Raw genomic sequence first — 21,928 nt, 5'->3', positions numbered from 1 at the left:
GTTTTAAGTTGTGTGTAACTTTTCCCAGCTTTAACCATTTGGGCTGAAATTTTCCACACCAGATGTCTACCTCAGGCTAATTTTTTTGAAAAAATTCAGCCAAAACATTTCAGTTGTTTCCAAGACCAGGGATGAGGAAAAGACATGTTTTTCTCAATGTTAAAAAATTCTGGTGACCTTTCCTTTAAGAAGCTTTAGCAACCTCCATACTTTGAAATTTGGCAGAATGATGACCTTTCTGTGAGAGATGTGCTTTTTGGTGCCCGTGAAAATCCACCCAAATTTGGCCAAGTTATAAGCCTTTAAAAAAAAAATCACATTTTGCACATGCTCATCCAGACCTCAAATTTTAGGCACCTGATCTGAGAGCAAGGAGCATGTCTCTCTCATGCTCTCAATGACTAGTCCTTCCCACCAATGAGCATGGAGAAGGAAGCAGCTTGATTTGAATGCTGATGGGACAAGAGATGGACTGGTGTGGGGGAACAGTTTACGACAAGTGCTCAGGAGGGCAGAACTGAAAGCTAGCAGGGGGAGGAGAGGAGCTCTGGTTCATTAATTACACAGGGTAACTTGCTCAAGTTCACGCCCACTCTGGGTTCATATAAACATCCAGGTAGGTTTTTATTGTCCCTGTTCAGGAGGACTCCCAGCCCCCTTCTTTGAGTTAGAATTGTACTTCAAATAACCCCTCTCATGACAGCAGTTCCTAGATCTCCTCCTTAATGTCAGGCTCAGAGGGTACAGCAGATAAGCCTCTTCTTGCTAGGAGGGAGGAGGCAGCATATCTGATGGGCCCCTTCCTGCAGCTCATCCCATCTGGCTGGGAGAGAGGGGAGCCTTGCTCTGCTCACTCTGTGAGGCTCCTGGTTCCGGGCCGTTAAAGAAACAATAGTGAGATTTCCACACACACTACTTATTCTCAGGACCACTTCCTCTCTACTAATATGTTCTAGGTCCTTGTATATATCAGACATCCCAGCATCGTAAAGGGCCACGCCACATGACAGTGTAGTGCTGACCCCTAGGCACCACTGCCCTTAAGAAGGCAGACTACCCTGCCATAAATCGGTCAATAGGTAACATACCACATGCTGAAGAACATGTAGCAAAGTGCTTTGGTCTTACAGGACCAATAAAACTTGTTGTGTACTGCAAAGGGCTCCCCGGGGACAAATCTTTGTATCACCTCTTAACACCACCCATTTTTCTCCCATATGGTTTGAGACTTTGTGGGCACATGGGAGGAGAGAGGTGGCGAAAGTCATATACATTTGAGAAGTCTTGACTCCTATCCAATATGTCCAACCAGCTTGCAAGCCACTAAACTGCTTGAGAAATTGTGTTTACTACCACAGAGTTACAAACGGACCAGTCAACCACACACCTCATTTGGAACCAGAAGTATGCAATCAGGCAGCAGCAGAGACAAAAATAAAACCCCAAATACACTATGGTACTGTGTTAACTGTAAATTACTTTAAAAATTAAGGGAAAGCAGCCCTTTTCTTCTGCATGGTAACGTTTCAAAGCTGTATTAAGTCAATGTTCAGCTGTAAACTTTTGAAAGAACAACCATCACATTCTGTTCAGAGTTACGATCATTTCAGAGTTACAAACAACCTTCATTCTCGAGGTGTTCGTAACTCTGGCATTCTACTGTATTTCAATTTCCTCCACTCAACCCCAGCAATTCTTTTAAAAGTTGCTTTTGATTTTGCAGTGATTTTTTTCCATTCACATCCCACAGATTTGGCTTTTATTTTCATTTTCACAAGACAAGCCATAAAAAGGCTTTTGATTTTAAAAAAAGAAGTAGTTTGCATTTTTTCCTTTCTCACTGCTAAATATTGGCCTTACTTTTCTTTTCTCTCTTCTGTTTCAACTTCTGTACCTCACACGAGCCCTCCTGTTCTGTGGACTTACCTTCTTAAAGGAAGGCATCCTGTATTTATCCTTATGGAAAACTCCCATCCCCTCCACCCCGATATGCACACACGTTTTTGAACCACCTCTATAGAATGCTTTAAGGCCCTGATCCTGCAAAGGCTTATGCCTGTGCTTAAATTTATACACTGTGATACAGCCTCATTAATTACAGTATTATAGAAATGTAAGACTGGAAGGGACCTTGAGAAGTCATCATGTCCAGTCCCCTGCTGAGGCAGGACCAAGTATTCCTAGACTGTCCTTGACAGGTGTTTGTCCAAGCTGCTCCTAAAAACCTCCAATGATGGGGATTCCACAGCTTCCTTTGGAAGCCCGTTCCAGAGTTTAACTATTCTTATGGTTAGAAAGATTTTCCTAAATTTCCCTTGCTGCAGATTAAGCCCATTACTTTTTGTCCTACCTTCAGTGGGCAAGCAGAACAACTGATCACTGTCCTAGCAAATTAATAGGCCTTAATATATTTGAAGCAGCAAAGAATCCTGTGGCACCTTATAGACTAACAGATGTTTTGGAGCATGAGCTTTCATGGGTGAATATGTGCAATGCATCTGACGAAGTGGGTATTCACCCACAAAAGTTCATGCTCCAAAACATCTGTTAGTCTATAAGGTGCCACAGGATTCTTTGCTGCTTTTACCGATCCAGACTAACACAGCTACCCCTCTGATACTTGAATATATTTGAAGACTGTCATCAGGTCCCCCTTTGGTCTTCTTTGCTCAAAACTGAATGTGCACAGTATTTTTAACCTTTCCTTATAGGTCAGGTTTTCTAAACTTTTTGTCTTTTTTTATTTTGCTTTCCTCTAGACCCTCTCCCATTTGTCCACACCTTTCCTAAAGTGTGATGCTCAGAACTGGATACAGTACTCCAGCTGAGGCCTCACCAATGCTGAGTTGAGCAGGACAATTAATGGGAACTTTGGTATCGACTTCAATAAGTGTAGGATCAAATCCTGTAAGACTATTTGCACAATCCCTAGTGAAAGCCTACAGCTCCTACTGACTTCAAAGTAGAGTGCATTAAGTATGTGTGTACAGGCTTGTCCTCACTACAGGGAAGATCCATGCTGATGTAATCGTTGCAACAAGTCTTGATTTAGTGGGTCTAGTTAAGACCTGCTAAATCAACAGCAGAGCACCTTTCACTCGACCCTGGTACTCCACCTCTCTGAGAAGAGTAAGGTAAGTTCACCAGAGAGCATCTCCTATCGACACAGCACAGTGAAAGTAAGTCGACCTAAGATACTTTGACTCCAGCTACATTATTCACATAGCTTAGGTCGACATATCCCAGTAGTGAAGACAAGCCCTAAGTCTTTCCAGGATCAGGTTTTAAGTGTCCACATACTAATGAGCAAGATTCTTTTCAATTCATAAATATGACATATGCAAACTGCAACACAATTTGTTTCAGCCCATATAAAATACTCACTGTTTCTTTTCTATTGTCATTTATCTCGCTTTCTCTTTACACACTCCTATCAAGCATAACTTGATCTACAAAATGCAGAAGCATGATTCATAAAGCATTCCTGATTTTGATTATATAATAACTTGAGATTTTAACTTATGTTCAGTCAGCTTTCTGTGTTTAGTTATTTACATTCAATTTCTATTCTCAAACTTTACTATTTTGTTGTTGAAAGAGCAAATATAAAGATCTGTGGCTTATTGCTAAGATTAAATAAATAATTGTTTATGGATTTTTAAAAAATCCTTTGATACTGCATTGTTATTGTTACAAGTGCCTAATCACAAAAGCAAACAAGCAACCAGATCTGCATAGCACACTGTGATTCATGCTGATTAATATACTAATAAGAAATAACTTTGCAATCATATTATATTATGATTACATACATTCTATAAACATTTGCCAGAAAAACTAAAAGTAATATTTTTATTGGGCTAAGCCTGCACTCCCTGTCAACTGAAAGCTGCCCCAGAAGTCCAATCTCCAATGGAGTTACATTGATATAAAAGGAGAACAGAATTTACCATCAGGAGAGAGAGAATGTCCTTGAAATGGGATTGCATCTCAGGGGTCTCTGGATTCACAGTTACTGGCAACTGTAGTTTGCAGGCATTCTCTTTTACTTCTGGGGTTCACCTGATCCTCACATATGGACTAACCCCACTGACTCGCACAAAGTACATACGCATGTAAATATCTCCAGGCAGTCCCATCTACCCAGAATGCCCCTGCTACTTCAGTTCTAAAGGAGATAATTATGGAAATCTTTGTAGTGCGTTTTGTGATATGAACCTGAAAAAGCCCACAAACCCTTTTTAATTTTGTGATCCAGGTCTCTAGAAGTGAAAATCTCCTCACTGGCTCTCAGTAAGAGATCAAAATATGCCAAAAAAAATAAAAAAGAGAGGAAATTTTAAAAAGAAAGAGCAAATTCTCAGTGTTCACAAGAAACTAAATAGCTGATTATAGCAACTTTATGGATATTGGGAGATAATACATTTGTTTTACTAACAAAACAATGAGATATCAAAACATTGCTTTACCAAGACATAGCAGGTTATCACCTTCATCACTTTACTTGCATGTTGTACTTCTTTTCCCTACCACTTCTCTGTTATCTTTTCTCATATAAGCTTTTTGAGGCAAGGACCGTGTATTCTTTTATGTTTGGAAACTCACTTAACCCTGTGGATGGTAACAGAAACAAACAACAATCATTAGGCTCTTTGGCATTTCCAATATACATTTGAAAGCTCTATCCTTGGTGTTCGCTAATCTCCCTTTCTGTTGGACTACACTACCTCTCCCTGAAATGCAGAAGTTTTGCCAACAAGTTGCAGTTACATAACCCACAATAAGACCCTTGAAATTCTAGGTTGGGTGGCATTTATTTTCTGCATCCTTTGCCATTACTAAAAATGATGGACAATCACAGGTGATGGGAGGAATCTGGGTAGAAATTGCAGTATGGGAAAAAGTTACATGAAAACATCTTTTTTTCCCTTTAAAAAGCCTGGAGGCATCCTGCCCTCTTGTGTGACCTGCAGAAACTTGCTGCTGTCACTCCAGTGCCCGCAGCTGGCACAGGGAAGCCAGGTTCCCTCTCACCATAAGGTGAGATCACCTGGACATAGGTGATGTGTGTGTGTGTACTGCAATCTCCCAAACTCTAGGAGGAAACCTTTTGTGTTGTCATTTATTGTAGCAACAGGCCCAGGCAACTGCCTGAGTCCCTAGTGACCGTGCACAGCCGAGCTCCTCCTGGACCTTCAAAGCAAGAGAAGAAGGTGGACACGGTCTTGCCATGGGCTGCGGCAGTTCCAGCAGGGTAGAGGTGCTGCAGCCATCAGTCAAGGAGCTGCCGAATGGCTGGGGAGCCAAGGCCCAGGTAACAACTTTTCCCACGCAGATGTGGAACAGGATGTTACAAGAGAGAGCTTTCTTTGGGCAACTCTTTATATCAGCCCTTAACACAGAACTCACTCAAGCTGGTACAAGCCTGCATTGCAGGGACACAGACAAGGCAGGCTCACTGTGTGTCTGTGGATATGGATTTATAGATTTTAACAATTCTTTATGGAGACTGGAAGGTTTTTGTAATGCTCTCCCTCATTCCTCTAATTAAGGGTGCTAGATCCCTCTAGATGCTCCTTCCACATCAATGATGAATGATCACATATGTATAGGTAAGTCTGACCCAGGAGATTATATATTACAATGCCTGAGGGCACTCTGGAGTGGCATGAGCATATGAAGACAGTTTGTTGCATATTTGCTCATCTGCTTTGAGAGGTTATGTTGTGCTATGGGAGTGGACAATGGATTCGCCACCACATGCAGGCAAAAATATTTTAGCTGATGTCATGTTTCAACGGATTCAATAGTGTGTTCTGTATGCAGCAAGTGCGCAACTTTCTTTACAGGATTTGTGTCCGATCATTGAAGGAAGCTGCAAATGTGTCCGGTGTCATCCTCTTGTTAGAAAAGAGAAATGGCATGAGTTCAGGAGAGTGGAATTCTAAGCGGCATGTAATGGGGAGAGTCCAGATGCAGGCATTGCCCTGTCACCAGCTTTGTCAGTACCAACTGCACACTGTCATGGACACAGCATAACAGAGGGCACAGAAATTTTGCCCAACCAAAGGCTGCCTTAGCCATTTGCTGGGAGCATAAGGATCATGATTAATTGGCATAAAATGGAGCACACTATTGTTGCCCTTCTTGCTATTGCAGAATTAAGGCTCAAAAGCATAAAAAATAAAATACATTTAAAGCCCAAGCCTGCATTTCTTGGGCACCCAAAGCTGCCACTGAGTTAGGCATGTAGGATGGGATCCTTAGAAAGTGATTATTTAAGACTCCTGAATGTTTATTGTGGTCACATCTTCCTACATAGTTCCAAACAAAGCTTCATTTAGAATTGTTTCAAGACTTTACTTTTAATGTGACCAAGGACACAGCCAGGTGTGAGGTCACTGCTTCTGTTCTTGAAATTCTTCTTCATTTTATTAACATAGTCGATAATCTATGAGAAAATGTGGCTCACTGTCAGGACATTTCGGGAGTAACACAGATGCACAGAGCTGTGTTCTGCTCCGCTCTAAGCCTGACACTTTTATAGAGCTATTTCAGGAACTGTCTGCTTATACATGGGATTAAATTTCCCTAAGTGTCTTTCTCATGTATTTATTTCTTTTTCTCACAGGCTAATAATGACCCATCTCAGAGAGCAACTGGCTCCACCCTTCGAGATGGGTCTGCTGGGTCAAAAGGCACCTTAGTCAGTGGAGTAAAACGTGAAGATGAACTCAGTGGGGGAAATTTACCTGGGAAAGGTAAAGAAAGTTCACCTTCTCCCAGAGAAAAAAATAACGGGCAAAACACAGGTAAACAACCAAAAACCTCATAGCAACCAAAAGGAAGAAGATACAGAGCCATTCACCTCTTTGAGACCAGTTGTGCAAACAGTTACTACACAGTGCAATGTAATGTCCCATTGACTCCAAGCATTTGCAGGGCTGCGCTCCCTAATCAGTTGTTCAAATCTGGCCCAACTCAGTAATATACAATTACTGATTTTAACTTTGTGTGACTCAATTCTCACAATCATAATAGACAGTAATTTTCACCCTTGTTGGCAGGCTTGTTGAACAGATCATGGAGAATGAACTCCCACGTCGCTCCTACACAAGATCCCGCACTCCCAGTTAGGGTTGTGACATATTGGCATTGACCCTGCCAGTGTTGTTACTGTTTTGTGGTTAAGCAGGGGAATAATTTGGCCTTTCACATGCACTAAATTCACATTGAAGTTAAGGAACAAAATGGAAATAAATATTTAGGGGCAGATCCTCTGCTGGTGAAAACTGTCATAGCTCCAGCGAAGGCAATAAAGCTATGTAAATTTTTACACCAGCTAAGGATCTACCCCAGGCTGTGTAAGTGCAAAAGGGAACATTCAGCTTTGACCCTTGTATAAGTTTAAGATACTTTGGCAGTGGTAAGAGTTGCTAAACTAACAGCAGATGGTACACATTAAAACACTTATTTTGCTGTTTAAATCCCGTATTTGCCTGTCTTCTAAGAACTAAGAATGGTTTGAATTTCATAAACAAACTTAGTCAAAATGAAAGTCTAAAGTAACTGTTCTTTGTTACAAGCAAGGCCTGCAATAAAACAGTGTTTCCAAGTGAACATTAAAGGAATAAATACTAGAGTTTGCTGCTTTTTAAAAACAACTTAAATTCCATTCCCATGTCTCTTGGTTTCCTCCACATTAAAATTAAACAGCTATATTTGCCTGAGAACATTCTGTGTAAGATATAGAGCTAGACTGATAAATCTAAATGGGTAAAATTGTGTTTTGGGGTAACATGTTTTTCACTCACTCTCTCTCTCACACATGCACACACACACACGAGTTAAGGAAATATGTAAGTAAAAGTCGTTACAGCAAACTTTATTTGCCCTCACTGAAAATACTTGGAGCCCCTCAATAGAAAAATGCTATGTAAGCACAAAGGGTTATTACTAGCATTCATACTCTGAGGGATGAGTGCTTTATAAATATGGATTGTAGTACTAATACTTTTAAGTCATATTTTGTGATAAACATCATTGCTTGGTTATGTTTAACTTCATATTTTTTCCTCTCTCCACTCTGGTGAAATCATACAATTAAATATGGCTTTATATTTTACATCATGAATCATAGTTTTGATCCCAGTAATAAGTAAAATATGTTGAGAAAATGTCAATGTGATTACATCTTTTGTCATTTTTCTTGCTATATTTAAAATACTTTTATGGGGCCTATTATAATGAGCATTATACACATTTCCTAATTTTTTGTTACAGAAAAGCAAAATATAATCTATGTTCCCAAGACATCAAGGTCCTGCATTCCAGAAAGTTTGCTGAACACACAAATGCATGCTTATTTTTCACACACACTATTGAGTATGCTCACATATATATAACAGCATCAAGAGAAAGGATTTTTCTTACCTGCATATGTGTGCCTGCAAACTTACTGGCCAAAAATTGCTAAGCTATTCATAGTGTCACTCATGTAGAAATATAAAGTAAGAGAGACTAAAAGACCAATGACACTTTTGAGATTACAGTTCACAAAGAGTCTTCAAAAGGAAGTTGGGAGTGGCTAACTCATTGCTGGGAAAATGTTAATTTTAAATGGGTATTATGCAACATGGCCCTTCCTTAACTTGAAAGAGTACATATCCTTTTAGCACACTTAGTCTGTGAGCACATAAGCCTGTTTTTGCTGACATATTTTTGATGCTGGTTGGAAGGCTAGCCCCCTCTGATTTTTGGGTGACAGCTACAGATGACTGCTAAAGTCATCTTTGGGCAGGTATGATCTCAATATTCTGAAAAAAATAACCCTATACAGGCTTACTGTTCTTGTTTTCTCACAATAAAATATATCAATTGGATTTTCACGCCACTCATGAAAAAGTGACAGATGTCAAACAACTGTCATTCTGATGTGGTCCAACTCTACATCTCACAAAAGCCCTCACTTTTGCTAATGTAGACGGTGTAATTGCAAACCAAGGGCTGCAAACCTGATCTATCTTGGCAACAAAGTGTTCCTTGTTTATAGTTCATGTCTAATATGTGGAAACCTAACAGCAGCTTAGAAGGGTTATCAAAAATTTTTTTTATTCTTAATTCCTGTTTATAAATATATAATTAGTGCAGAAAACAAATGTAATCAGACGCAAGGGCGTACACTTTCTTACAACCAAATATAGGTCATGGAAGCATATGAAAGGTTTTTGTTTCAATTTCATAGAGTGCAATGGTCTATAGAAAGCTCATTGCTAATGGATAACCTATTCTCATCCAAAAATGGTAGAGTTCTCTAACTGGCTCAATGAATATTTTAAAATCTGAATTACAAAGACTCACTAAGGCCCGGTTCAGGAAAACATGTAAATATTGACTTCCATGGGACCTCAGCATATCCTCAAATAGGGATGCTCTCCTGAATGTCGACCTAAGAGGACACAGTGTGGGATTCATCCCATGCAGACAGCCAGCACAAAGCCAGTACATCATTTAAGACCATTTAAAACCTTAATGCAGAGTTTAAGTGGCGCATAAGGCTTTGTGCATTGGGCACCCTCTGTAAATAAATACATGGAGAAGTTACAGGATTGGAAGTGACATTGAAATTAAATTGGCAAATTGATCTCAGCTCTGTGCGAGTAATAATTTTAAACACTTTCTTTTTAAAGACATCATGTTACTCAGTGGTGGATTTGTCAATAAACCAATGCACTTACAGGAACGGGAGAGGCAAAAGTCATCAGATATCCTTGAGGAGCTAATGATGCAAGGAATAATCAAGAGCCAAAGTACAACTTTTAGAAATGGAGAAGCAGATGCCAAGGCAAGTATCTTATCAATGCCATTCAAAACCTAAGACAGTTACTAAAGGCCTGATCATGCAATGAGCTCTATGCTGATCCATCACTGCACCCACATAGAGCCCATTGCAATTAGTGCAGCTCTATACAAAACTCCTTTCAAGATAGGGACCTACATGATTTAGAAATAAGTTGGATGACAGAGAAATATACTATTAAGAAGCTTATTTTAATGCAGAAGACTCTGACCACAACTTCTATTAATTTGTTTTCACACCCCCATGCTGGCCTTAGGTGGGGAGTTGTGCTGCTTGCCCTTTGTTAGAAATGCTCACTGGAAACTGAATATCGCTGAATTGTTTTTCAAATCAGAAAATACGTGGAAGAAGTTAATTGACAATCTACTTTCAGTCTTTTACTATTTGAGGTTGACAGTTACAGCTAAATCAAGATTTTGGGAATGAAATATCTGAGTCTCTGAGTAATCCACAATTCCTGTTGGCCTAATCCAAAATTTATTTAAAAAATTAAATTCATTTTTATGAAAGCCAGATTTGAACAACATCTATATCACCATTTATTTTAGTAAAATATAGTGCTGCTTTTTTCCCCTGTACCTGCAAAATTTCTTTTTCCTGTCAAACATTATTCTAGGGACTAGATTCAAGATAAGTTCATGGATATCCACATGTAAGGGAGGGGAAGTTCACAAGAAGCTCATGAACAGTTTGTGGATTCAAACAAAATGTGATCAAACCATGCTGGTTCATGGACACAGCGCAAATCCAAACCAAGAATAGTTTTGAGTAGTTTTGTGGTTTGAGGTAAACCATTCACACAGGTCTAGTCTTCACAAATTGTGTAATTAAAGAACTAGAGCTTTGTACAAGAAAAAGTACTTGGGTACTTGCTTATCCAGATTGCAAGTCTGGGTATGGAAGAAGAGAATGCTCTGTGCAACATCTCTTCCCCCTGGCAAGCAGCTGGAGACTGGATGGCTACAGCCCTACAACCTGTGTTGAGGGTTTCTGTGGAGTGTGAAGGATTAGGTTTGCCTAGTGCCCACCACCCCCACCCCCGAGCAGGTTTTTGTATATCTGAATGGGGTTTGCATTCCTCTTATCCCCTCTCTGGCTAAAGTTCATTCATTTTTTGTTCATAACCCAAGTGAGTGCTGTCTGCTCTATTGTTTTTTTCATACTAATAGCTACTCAAGCATTCAGATTACATGTTCCATTTTATTGACTTCAGCTAACCTTTATCTGTTCTCCTTTGACGTTTGTTTGTTTCCCTCAAGGATATTTTTTTTAAATCAATTATTTTTTATTGGAGGGAGCAGGTTTCATTTCTAGCCATCTTATCACTTAATATTTTAAATTGGAGCTGAGTCTGCTTCCTTCCTGAGCAGCCTGATAGCAGGAACACAGATTTGTCACCAAGGTGTTAGCTATCAAATATTCCTCAGTTACACTGGAGAACTTGGCCTGCACTACATCCTATAAGAGCAATCTACTCCAAGACTACCACTCTGTCGTAGCTGTAAAGTAGCTGACTGGGAACATAAACCCAAAGGGGTATTACCAGAGAAGGTTCCAAACCACAACATTATACCACAGCAGCAAACTATCCTGTTGTGAAGGAAGAAGACTAAGAAGCCAACATGGCTGCATCAGGGGTTCTTTAATTACCTGCAAATCAAAAATAAATCCTACAAAAAATGGAAACATGGACAAATTGCTAAGGATGAGTACAAAGAAATAGTACAAGCATGTAGGGACAAAATCAGAAAAGTTAAGGGACAAAACAAGTTACACCTAGCAGGAGACATGAAAGGCAATAAGAAGAGATTCTATAAATACATTGGGAATAAGAGAAAGATGAAGGAAAGTGTAGGTCCACTGCTTAGTGGGAAAGGAGAGCTAATAACAGATGACATCAAGAAGGCTGAGGTATTTAATGCCTATTTTGCTTAAGTCGTCACTAAAAAGGTTAATTGTGACCAAACACTTAACATAATTAATATTAACAACTTGGAGGAAGGAGCACAAGCTAGCATAAGGAAAGAACATGTTAAAGAATATTTAGGTATGTTAGATGTATTTAAGTCAGCAGGACCTGATCAAATTCACTGTGGGGTACTTAAGAAACTAGCTGAAAATCTCAGAACCATTAGGGACTATCTTTGAGAACTCATGGAGGACAGGTGAGATCTCAGAGAGCCGGAGAAGGGCAAATATAGCACCTGTCTTTTGAAAAGAGGAACAAAGACCACCCAGGGAACTATGGACCAGTCAGTCTAGCTTTCATACTTGGAAAGATACTGGAAAAAATTATTAAACAACCAATTTGTAAGCACCTAGAGGATGATAGGGTGATATGTAATAGCCAACATGGATTTGTCAAGAACAAAGCATGCCGAGCCAAATTAATTTCCTTCTTTGAGAAGGATTACTGGCCTAATGGATGGCAGAGAGGGAAAGCAGAAGTTGTGATATATCTTGATTTTAGTACAGCTTTAGACACAGTCTTACATGAAATTCTCATAATCAAACTAGGGAAATGTGGTATAGATTCAATTACTGCAGAGTGGATGCACAACTGATTAAAAAAAACATACTCAAGAAGCAGTTATCAGTGGTTTGCTGTCAAACTGGGAAGATGTATCTAGTGGGGTCCCACAGGGATCTGTACTGGGTCTAATACCATTCAATATTTTTATTAATGATTTGGATAATGAAGTGGAGAGTATGCATATAAAAATTATGGATGACACCAAGCTGGGAGACACTAGAAGCACTTTGATTGAAGGGCAGGATTCAAATTTAAAATGACCTTGATAAATTGGAAAATTGGTCTGAATTCAACATGATGGAACTCAACAAAGACAAGTACAAAGCAATACACTTAGGAAGGAAATATTGAATGCCTAGCTACAAAATGGGGAATAACTGGCTAGGTGGTAGTACTCCTGAAAAGGATCTGGATTTTATAGTCGTTTACAAATTGAATATGAGACAATAATGTGATACAGTTATGAAAAAGGCTAGTATCATTTTGGGGTTTAGTAATAGGAGTGTCATATATAAGACACAGGAGGTAACTGTCCTGCTATACTCAGCACTGGTGAGGCCTCAGCTGCAGTAATGTGTCCAGTTTTGGGGATCACACTTTAAAGAAAAGCTGTGGACAAACTGGATAGAGTCTAGAGAAAAGCAACACATACAATAAAAGGTTTAGAAAACCTGAGCAATAAGGAAAGGTTGAGTCTTCAGAAAAGGACTGAGGAGAGACCTAGACTCAAAGACTTTAAGGAGAGAAGGGACCATCGTGATCATCTAGTCTGACCTCCTACATATCACAAGCCACAGAACCTCATCCACGCACTTCTGTAACAAACCCGTAATCCGATAATAATCTTCAAATATCTTACAGGTTGTTGTAAAGAAGATAGTGATCGATTGTCCTCCATGTCCAGTGAAGGTGAGACAAGAAGGCATGGGCTTAATCTATAGCAGGGGAGATTTAGGGTAGATATTAGGAAAAAATGTTCTAACTACAAAGATAGTTAAGATCTAGAACAGGCTTCTAAGGGAGGCTATGGAGTCCCCACCATTGGAGGTTTTGAAGCACAGGTTAACCAAAGTCAGGGATAGTCTAGGTATACTTGGTTCTCCCTCAGTGTGGTGGGGATGGGCTAGCTCACCTCTTAGAGTGCCTTCCAGCACTTCATTTCTATGATTTAAAACTGGATTTTCATCACTCAACATTTGGGAGTATTCAGATATGAAGTTTTGGGCTTCCCTGGCACAAATGCAAGGGGCACTTGTAAAATCTGGATTCAGCGCTAGTATCATGGATGGAGAGGAAAGAGGTGCACCACACACATGCACAAGACACAGTGAGAGACTTACACAGCTGGTTTCAAGAACATTGCGCACAGAAATATTGAAGACTGAGCCATCCCAGCAGCAGCCCATCCCTTCTGTGCTTACATGCTTAGTCTCAACAATTTACACATCCTTTAGGCCTTCTCTGCGCTTTCTTTCTTTTATAGCAGGGGTGGCCAAACTGTGGCTGTTTTGCAGTTAAAGTGTGGCTCTCAGAGCCCTCCCTTTACCCCCCTCCCATTCTCTGCCTACCAGAGAGGAAGTTCAAGGCTTCTGCCCTGTGGCGGGATGGTGGGGCTAACAGAGATGACTGGTGCCTGCTGAGGGGGTGGGGGGCACAATTTAAAATTGCCCCCTAAATATCTTGAGTCATGCCCTCACCCCAGCATACCCCGTCTTACCTTCAATGGTCCCTCCTTGCAGCTACCAGGTGTTAGCTCTCTGTGAAGCAAACAGCTGCAAGTTGGGGTCACTGCTTTAGCTTCATGAGGAAAGGCAGCAGCAAAAACAGTGGCTCTCCCCGCAGCTCCCGTTTGCCACCTCCTTTCTCTACAACCGCAGCTCCCAGCTTGCTGGTTCCAGCAGCAGCCATGCAGGGAGGGGGCCCAGTGGCATCAAGTCAGTGAGCAGGGACAGCAAACCCTGGCAAAAATTCCCATGCATCGCCTTTGCCTGCCCAGCAGGGAGGAGGGTCTCGGGGTTTCAGCCCTGCAAGGCACGCCTACCAGGGCTCAGGTCTTCATCCCTGTGGGGGACCCCGAGCCCCAGCAGGTGTCTCCCACAGGGCAGAGGCTGCGAGACCCCCTCCCCTGGGAGGCTGAGGCCCTGAGGCCTGGCAGGCATCCCCCCAGGGCTGAAACCCCAAGTCCTGGCAGGCATCCCCCAGCTTTTGAACTTCTGAAAACAGTCATATGTAGCTCGGAGGGTCAGTAAGTTTGGCCACCCCTGTTTTATAGCATTTCCCATATTGCTCTTATTGATGCAGCTCCACAAGTGGGGTAGCAATATTGGGAGTCATCAATGTTTTAATTACCACATTGTCTTTCCCTGCACAAAGCAGGTCTAGGTGACCCCGTGGTTAAAATACCCACTGACTAGATAGCTGTGTATTCTAAGCATTGCTGCTGCCAGTGGAGCTACACAATTGATAGAGACAGTGAGAAATTTTATGGCAATAAATCTAGAGTAGACAAGGTCAGAGAGAGACACTCGCTGCTGCAATATAAATTAGTCAATTGAATTCTAACAGGAATCATAGAATCAAGAGAGCTACTTAAAATACTGATAACCAAGTTGCGCTGTGTTGATATATCCCCCAGGTAACGGTGTTTTAGCATTTCAACACAAAAATATAACCATGATCAATACTCGAGTTAAGAGAGAACAGTTTTTCCTCCCTGTGCTTTGACAGAGTTTAGCTGAGTTTATCTATGAAGAGGTTTCTTCCTCTTTCAGAAAGAGTCGCATTAAACTTTTGTCCAAAATTCATACTCCTCTATTTTCCCCCAACCCTTGCCATTTATACAGGAAGGCTGAACACTTAAAAATTATAACTAAATCATTAACAGCAAAATACCCACTTTCCAAATCTGTTTTCAGAATAAACACTATCTCATTAAGAGAGAGGCTAGAAGAAACTAACCGGAAAGCTATGGATTTCAAGTAGGGCAAATTGCAGGTATTTGATCCACTTATCATAAGTTCCTAATTGTCAATAGACTGTGCACCTCAATCATGTTAATATTTCCTCTCTGTCCATTATTGGCATCATTCATTTGTGGACTCCTTGAAACCCATTATGATGTCCCCTTACTGAGGAATCCAACTGGGAGATAAGTTTGGGTTTTTTTCCTGATTTGTGAGAATCTTAAGTTTGGATAGAAGAAAGAGCTGTTGAATTGTAAACAGCAATTCAGAACACTTTGGTGCTGTGGAATCTGATACAACTTAAAACAACAGCTTAAATGAAGCATTCTGGCAAGCAGAAATCTCTCTCAACCACTTTCAGCCTTTGAAACTTAGGGGCCCTATTCAAATCTCATTTACTCCAATCGCCTGGATTTTCACCTATGTTTAATGAAAAGACTTTTTCCCACTTTACATTGAGGGTTGGTTGCATTTTCCCCTCCTAAAGCTAAGAGTATGAATTGAAACTTGCTGCGATATACAGGCATGGAGTTTGTGGGGAGGAGAAGGGCTGCAAACAGGAAGTGGAATTTTTTGCCACAGCCCCTCAGCTGTGCTGGCACTCTACAGTACAAATAAGAGACAAGTTAACAGGCCTCCACAAACCGAGTATCAGACCTAGCCTCTGTCTCAGTTTCAGGTCCTGGTACTCCAGTGTTTCCACTTTTGGACACTGTTAGAATGGCCTTCTTCATTAATGATAAGACCACCATTTTCAGAGTTTCATTTTGTCCCATTTTAGGTTTTTATGACAACTGAACATGTCATTATTCATGAGTTTTTGGTGTGTCATTTGTATGCAAAACATCTCTTCAGTAGATGAAATTTCTTCCATTATAGTCATCTACTGTTTTCCTCATCCACCTCAGTCGCATTAAGTGAGTCATCCTCCATATTAATTGCATTTCTTGATTCTTCTGGCATGGAAGCCTGACTTGCAGAGTTATTTGTGATAGAATCTGGTGACTGGATGACTCAGGGGACTAGTAACAGAATATAGAGCTTTTTACCAGAGGCTATTAGTTTGAATTCAATAGTGACAGAAACTTGTTGCAATTTGATATCTGATTGGAAAATGAAAACTGGTTGGGGACCAGTTATCCCCATCACAAAGTAACCCCACTATTATTGACAATGGGGAGGTCACAGTGAGAACAGGCATGAGAGAATGAACTTTCATCCTGGAGGTAGCCCACACCAGGTGAGGGTTGAGACAGATCGACAGGGCAGTGTGGGTTGCACAACTGCCTCCTATAAGGATAAACAGCAGAATTCAGTCTCTGAGGTTGTCAGACATAACTTCAGTGTCACAGCAGCAACCACTACACTCGGCAATAGATAGCTACAAGATTGGGCTGCTAATTTGCACATATTGAAAACAATTTTAAAGTGATTATAAAGTTACAATAAAATCTTTTATAAGCCTCTTCAGTGTCAGTTGCTTAATCTTCCCAATACGTGGGGTCTGATTGTACAGTCCTTACTAATATGGATACGACAGTGAAACTACTCACAACAGTAAGTGATCACCAACAGGAGTAAGCTGCATAACTGGGTCTTTAGTTTTTTAATATGTTACTGCTTCCAGCCTTTTTTATGTCCAAGTTAACCACTTAATTATTGCACAAAGAGGCAGGAAGGGACACAACACAAGTAGAATGAGATTTAGCTCCTTCCAGCACCAGCTCCCACTACACTCATGATATTGTCATTTTTTTAAATGTCTTTCCACAGAGTGAAGCCCTGGAAAAGCCATTCAAGAAACCACCAGCCAAGCTGGAAAAGCTTAAGATCGAAAAGAAGGAAGTGAATGCTTTAACAATGAAGGACATTAAAAATTCTGCCGAAGAAAGAAGAAAGGTAATTTAATTTTGCTACATCGCATTATTTTGTCTTCTCAATAACACCCCCCATTTAAAATCTGAGCTAGTGGTGGCGGCATCTCTGATAAATGCTAGTAAAACATGCACATCAATGTCACAGGAAGGAGCATCTCTCTCAACAACAGATGTTGAGGACAGGGCTGTTAAGCTTTCTGGTTTTCAGAGCATGAAAATCGTGCTGAAGATAGGGACAAAAAAGGAGAATTCTAGAATAGCATTTTTCCACGTTCTGCAGCAAAATACACAAAACCCAGTGGTTTTGAAGGACATTTTAATTTTTTTGTGCAAACTGGCCAAATTCTGAATCAGTTGGGTAAAATTCCAGTTAAACTCAGACAGAAAGGTAAAAGCAACTGTTAAAGTGAGTGTTCAAATACAGTTTATTCCTACTCCCCACCCCACCCCCCATTACAAAGCAATGTATTTTTCAGACTAAAGAAGAGCAACTGAAAGAAAGACTTCAGAGTGGCAGACCTTTTCCAGCAATTGCCCATCAAAATATAGCTGAGCTGAATGAGGAAGGCTATTCAACTTCAAAAGGTCAAGAAGGTACAAACATTGTTCAGCTTTTATCATTTGACCTGGAGACAGACTCTCTGCTGGAGAAGGAAGAAATAGCTGTCGAAATTGTAAACAGCAATTCAGAACACTTTGGTGCTGTAGAGTCTGATACAACTTATAACACCAGTTTAAATGAAGCATTCTGACAAGGAAAAATCTCTCTCAAACACTGAATGTCTTTGAAATGTAGGAGTCCTATTCAAAACTCATTTGTTCCAATCATTGCCTGGATTTTCATCTATGTTTAATGAAAAAAACAATAAGAATTTCTCTCATTTTGCATTGAGGGTTGGTTGCATTTTTCCCTCCTAAAGTTAAGAGCATGAATTGAAATTTGCTGGGTTACACACGTATGGAGTTTGTGCAGAAGAAGAGGACTGCAAACAGGAAGTAGAATATTTGGCCCAGTCCCTCAATTGTGCTGACACTCTACAATAAAAATAAAAGACAAATATAACAGGGTCTCCCCAAACCCAGTGTCAGAATCTGCCCTGCTTCAGTTTCCCCAGTCACGTTAGAGAGCGGGCCACTTTGGTGTCAAGTGTGTCAGTGAAGCTCTCCTCGGGGTCAGTATTTCCTTTCTTGTTCTGAAGGTTGTATCCATGGTTCAAATACAATCATAGTTCAACATCAGTCACGACAGGTAAACAACATCCTGCCACTTGGCCTCAGAGTTGTTGTTGCTGCTGCCTATGCAGCAGGCATCCCCAGCCAGCTCTTTCACTTAGCTGGTGTGTGGCAAATCCCCTTCCAGATCCTGTCCCTGACCCAGGGTCTCCTAAAGGAGCCTCTCAAGAGCTCCCCCTCTTAGTGAGCTGCGCACTGGCCTTTCCTCTCACCAGCTAGGAAGCAACTGATTAGTCACAGGTGGGGGCTAAGTCCACCTCCCTAAAGGGGGCATCCTACCCTGTGACAACAAGTTTATAACCTAATTGTAAGTGTGACAACAATTGAAAGTAACAGAAAAAAAAATGAGGCGGGAGGGGCAAGGAAGTGCTCCAGTTAAAGTAGTGACCCGGTTACTCCGTCTTGGCATTGCACACCTTGATGCTTCCATTAAAATGATATTTTTAATTTATCAAGAAGTCATGTGGGAGATTTCTTTGTTTAGGGAGGATGTGAGTGAGGAGAGAGTGGCAGGTTAGCAAATACAGATTGGGTGGGGATTGCATCCCAGGGCCGATGTCTAATTAAAGAGAGGCAAATTAAGGGGTAGGAGTTGTAACTAGCAGAGCTCAGGGGTGGTGGAATTAGACAGAAGGCAAGGTCAGAGTGGGGTACAGCTCTCATGTAAGAACAAGAAGTTTGAACCTAATGTGCAGGCCAATGGGGAGCCAGCAAAGGGATTTAAGTAGAGGGATGACAGGGTCTGAACAACAGGAAAGGAATGGTTTTAGTGGCAACATTCTACACTAACTGGAGGGAGGCAATGTGGGTATCAGGAAAGCACCAGCGAGAATCAGTGGGCTGGGGCTGAAGATAATTAGGGTACAAGATTTAGCCATCAGGAAAGCAGAGGGGCTATTTTTGTGTGCTATTGTGAGGGTTCAGGGGGACTTATCTCTGAATTCTGTTTGAGATTATGATCTCTGTGTTTAAAACCCTTGTGATGGTCTTTACTGTATTCTTGAATCACACTTCTTGTGGCAAGGAGTGAGGGACTGGTGCCTGGGGGTCTGCCTGTAAATGGGCCAATCGCTAAGGACCATCAACAACTGAGCTTTGTGGCCCAAGCAGAACAAATGGATGGCTGCAGCTGTAAAGAAAGAAACAGTGCCTGGAGTCTACCCAGACCTAGGGGAGCTGAAAAGCACAAGGATCTAATGCACAGATCCAAACACGGCAGCCTGGTGTGTCCAACAAGGAGGAGCTCGACCAGGTCTATGTCAACTATTGTATCATGGAGGGAGAAAGTGCGAGATTTGGTCATGGACTGGATGTGAGGGAAGGGTAGAAGATTACCCGAGTGTCATGTGAATGGGTTGCCAAAAGGATGAAAGTTTTCAGCAGTGGAGAACAGTAGCAATACAGAGGCAGAAATGCTGATCTACCGTTGATAACAAGCCATCCAAGATGGCAACTGCAGAAAGAATCACAAAGGTAAGACTGAACACAGACACAATTCCAGCATGGAGAAATACACTGGAGAGTCCTACCAAAATGACAATGACTGAACTGATTTCAGCAGATGAGGTCACCCAAGTGCTATGTCTAGAGAGAGCCAAGGACAGAGCCCTCTGGGACTCCCGAAGACGGTGCTAAAAATCATTGGCTATGCTGCCAGAAGTTCTAATGACACACACATGAGAAAGCGCAGCACCAGTGAGGACACATAGTAACTCAAGCAGGGCGGTGCAGTGTGGCTGCTCACTACCAGGCTAGGCTAACCTGGGTGCTCAGACACAGATGCCCAATCACCTGAATTAAACTCTTCAGGGGAGACATACCCTGAAGGAGCCAAGGGAGGAGGAGAGAGCCAAACAAAGTACTACCTAAAGTGACAACTATGAATAGTATTAATCTGTACTGGGAACTGTGCTGTTCAACATATACATTATGGTGAACAGTGAAGTGGCAAAGTTTGCAGACAATACAAAATTATTCAAGATTGTTAAGTCCAAAGCAGACTGTGAGGCATTACAAAGGGATCCCACAAAACTGGGTCACTGGGCAACAAAATGGCAAATTAAATTCAATGCTGACAAGTGCAAAGTAATGCACATTGGAAAACATAATCCGAGCTACACATACAAAACAAAGGGATCTAAATTAGCTGTTGGGATTCAAGAAAGAGATCTTAGAGTCACCATAAATAGTTCTCTGAAAACTGCTCAATGGGTGCTCCTGTCACACAATGGGTTAGTGCATGGTACTTATAGAGCCGTGCTGACTAGAGACCAGCTGAGGTAGTGAATTCAATCCTCACTTAGAACACTGGTTTTAATCAACTAAATTGCTTCACCCACACATTTAAAACACAAAACAAAACAAAAACAGCAGCCAAAAAGGCTAACCGTATGTTAGGAATGTCACAACCCGAAACTCAGGGTATGGCTACATTTGGAATTTCAAAGCGCTGCCCCGCGGCAGCGCTTTGAAGTGTGAGTGTAGTCGGAGCGGCAGCGCTGGGAGAGAGCTCTCCCAGCGCTGCATGTAAACCACATCCCTTACGGGTGTAGCTTGCAGCGCTGGGAGCCGCGTTCCCAGCGCTGCCGCCCTGATTACACTGACGCTTTACAGCGCTGTATCTTGCAGCGCTCAGGGGGGTGTTTTTTCACATCCCTGAGCGCGAAAGTTGCAGCGCTGTAAAGTGTGAGTGTAGCCATGGCCTCACACTCTGGCTCTTGGTCTGGCTGATCGTCGGTCAGCACAGGGTCAGCACAAGGTCAGTATAGGGCCGTGTGCTACTAGTGGGCCATGTGCCACTTGTGTGCCGCATGCTACTGCAGGGCCATGTGCTACAAGTGTGCCGTGTGCTACCTGTGCTGTGTGCAAAAGTGGTGTGTCATGTGCAGCCCCTAGTGTGCCAGGTGCAGCTTCTACTGATGTAAAGGGCCCCAGCTTGGAACCCGATAGGTGCAAGAGCTGGGAACCAATCCAACGCCGACACAAGTAAGAGTCTTCAGATAAAATTGTGTCTTGCGCCAAAAACCATTAGAAGTCCCACGTGTTAGCTGAAAGGCCTGATCACCCCTTCAGCCAGGGTCTTCTCCGTTTTTGCTGGCTCATGTTGTGTCGTATTAGGATTACTTTCCAGCAATTCGCCATGTACTCAGTGTCTGTACTGCTGGTCAGCTGCATCTGGAGTGTGGTAAGAACATTTTAATTTTTGTATATAATCCATTTTTGCTTAGTTATCTTCTTCTGTTTTTCTTCCCTGCTTGTGTCATAACATTTCTTCCCAGATGTGGACCTTAGCATCCAAAATATGGATGTTAGCATGAAAACCTCCAAGCTTAGTTACCAGCTTGGACTTGATAATTGCTGCCACCAGCTAGGAATTATACAGTGCCTAGCTCACTGTGGTCTCCCCAAAACCTTCCCTGAGGGACCTCCAGAGTCAGATACCTTGAGTCTTACAACAAAGGGA

General features: G+C 41.6%; 1 protein-coding gene across 2 annotated transcripts; it reads left to right on the top strand.

The window, feature by feature from the left end:
• Positions 1-5,193: 5,193 nt before the first annotated feature.
• On the top strand, positions 5,194-20,915 carry STMND1 (stathmin domain containing 1). Of its 2 annotated transcripts, none has more exons than XM_030552460.1 (5): positions 5,194-5,314; positions 6,632-6,761; positions 9,690-9,844; positions 17,129-17,254; positions 17,709-20,915. In XM_030552460.1, the coding sequence occupies exons 1-5, from the start codon at positions 5,231-5,233 to the stop codon at positions 17,982-17,984; spliced, it is 771 nt and encodes a 256-aa protein (XP_030408320.1). In that variant the 5' UTR covers positions 5,194-5,230; the 3' UTR covers positions 17,985-20,915. The 2 variants fall into 2 exon arrangements, with proteins under 2 accessions (XP_030408320.1, XP_030408319.1); XM_030552459.1 differs by having other exon boundaries at positions 6,632-6,812.
• The last annotated feature ends 1,013 nt before the right edge of the window (positions 20,916-21,928 follow it).

Source organism: Gopherus evgoodei, chromosome 2 (genome assembly GCF_007399415.2).
Source record: "Gopherus evgoodei ecotype Sinaloan lineage chromosome 2, rGopEvg1_v1.p, whole genome shotgun sequence".
Classification (NCBI taxonomy): Eukaryota; Metazoa; Chordata; order Testudines; family Testudinidae; genus Gopherus; species Gopherus evgoodei.
Note: the sequence above shows the minus strand (reverse complement) of the source record. Positions and strands in the feature narration are given on the sequence as shown.

Coding starts and splice junctions, on each gene's coding strand:
- STMND1 (XM_030552459.1), top strand. CDS start 5,231: ATGGGCTGCGGCAGTTCCAGCAGGGTAGAGGTGCTGCAGCCATCAGTC. Junction 6,813..9,689: donor AAATAACGGGCAAAACACAG/GTAAACAACCAA, acceptor TTCTTTTTAAAG/ACATCATGTTACTCAGTGGT. Junction 17,255..17,708: donor CTGCCGAAGAAAGAAGAAAG/GTAATTTAATTT, acceptor TGTATTTTTCAG/ACTAAAGAAGAGCAACTGAA.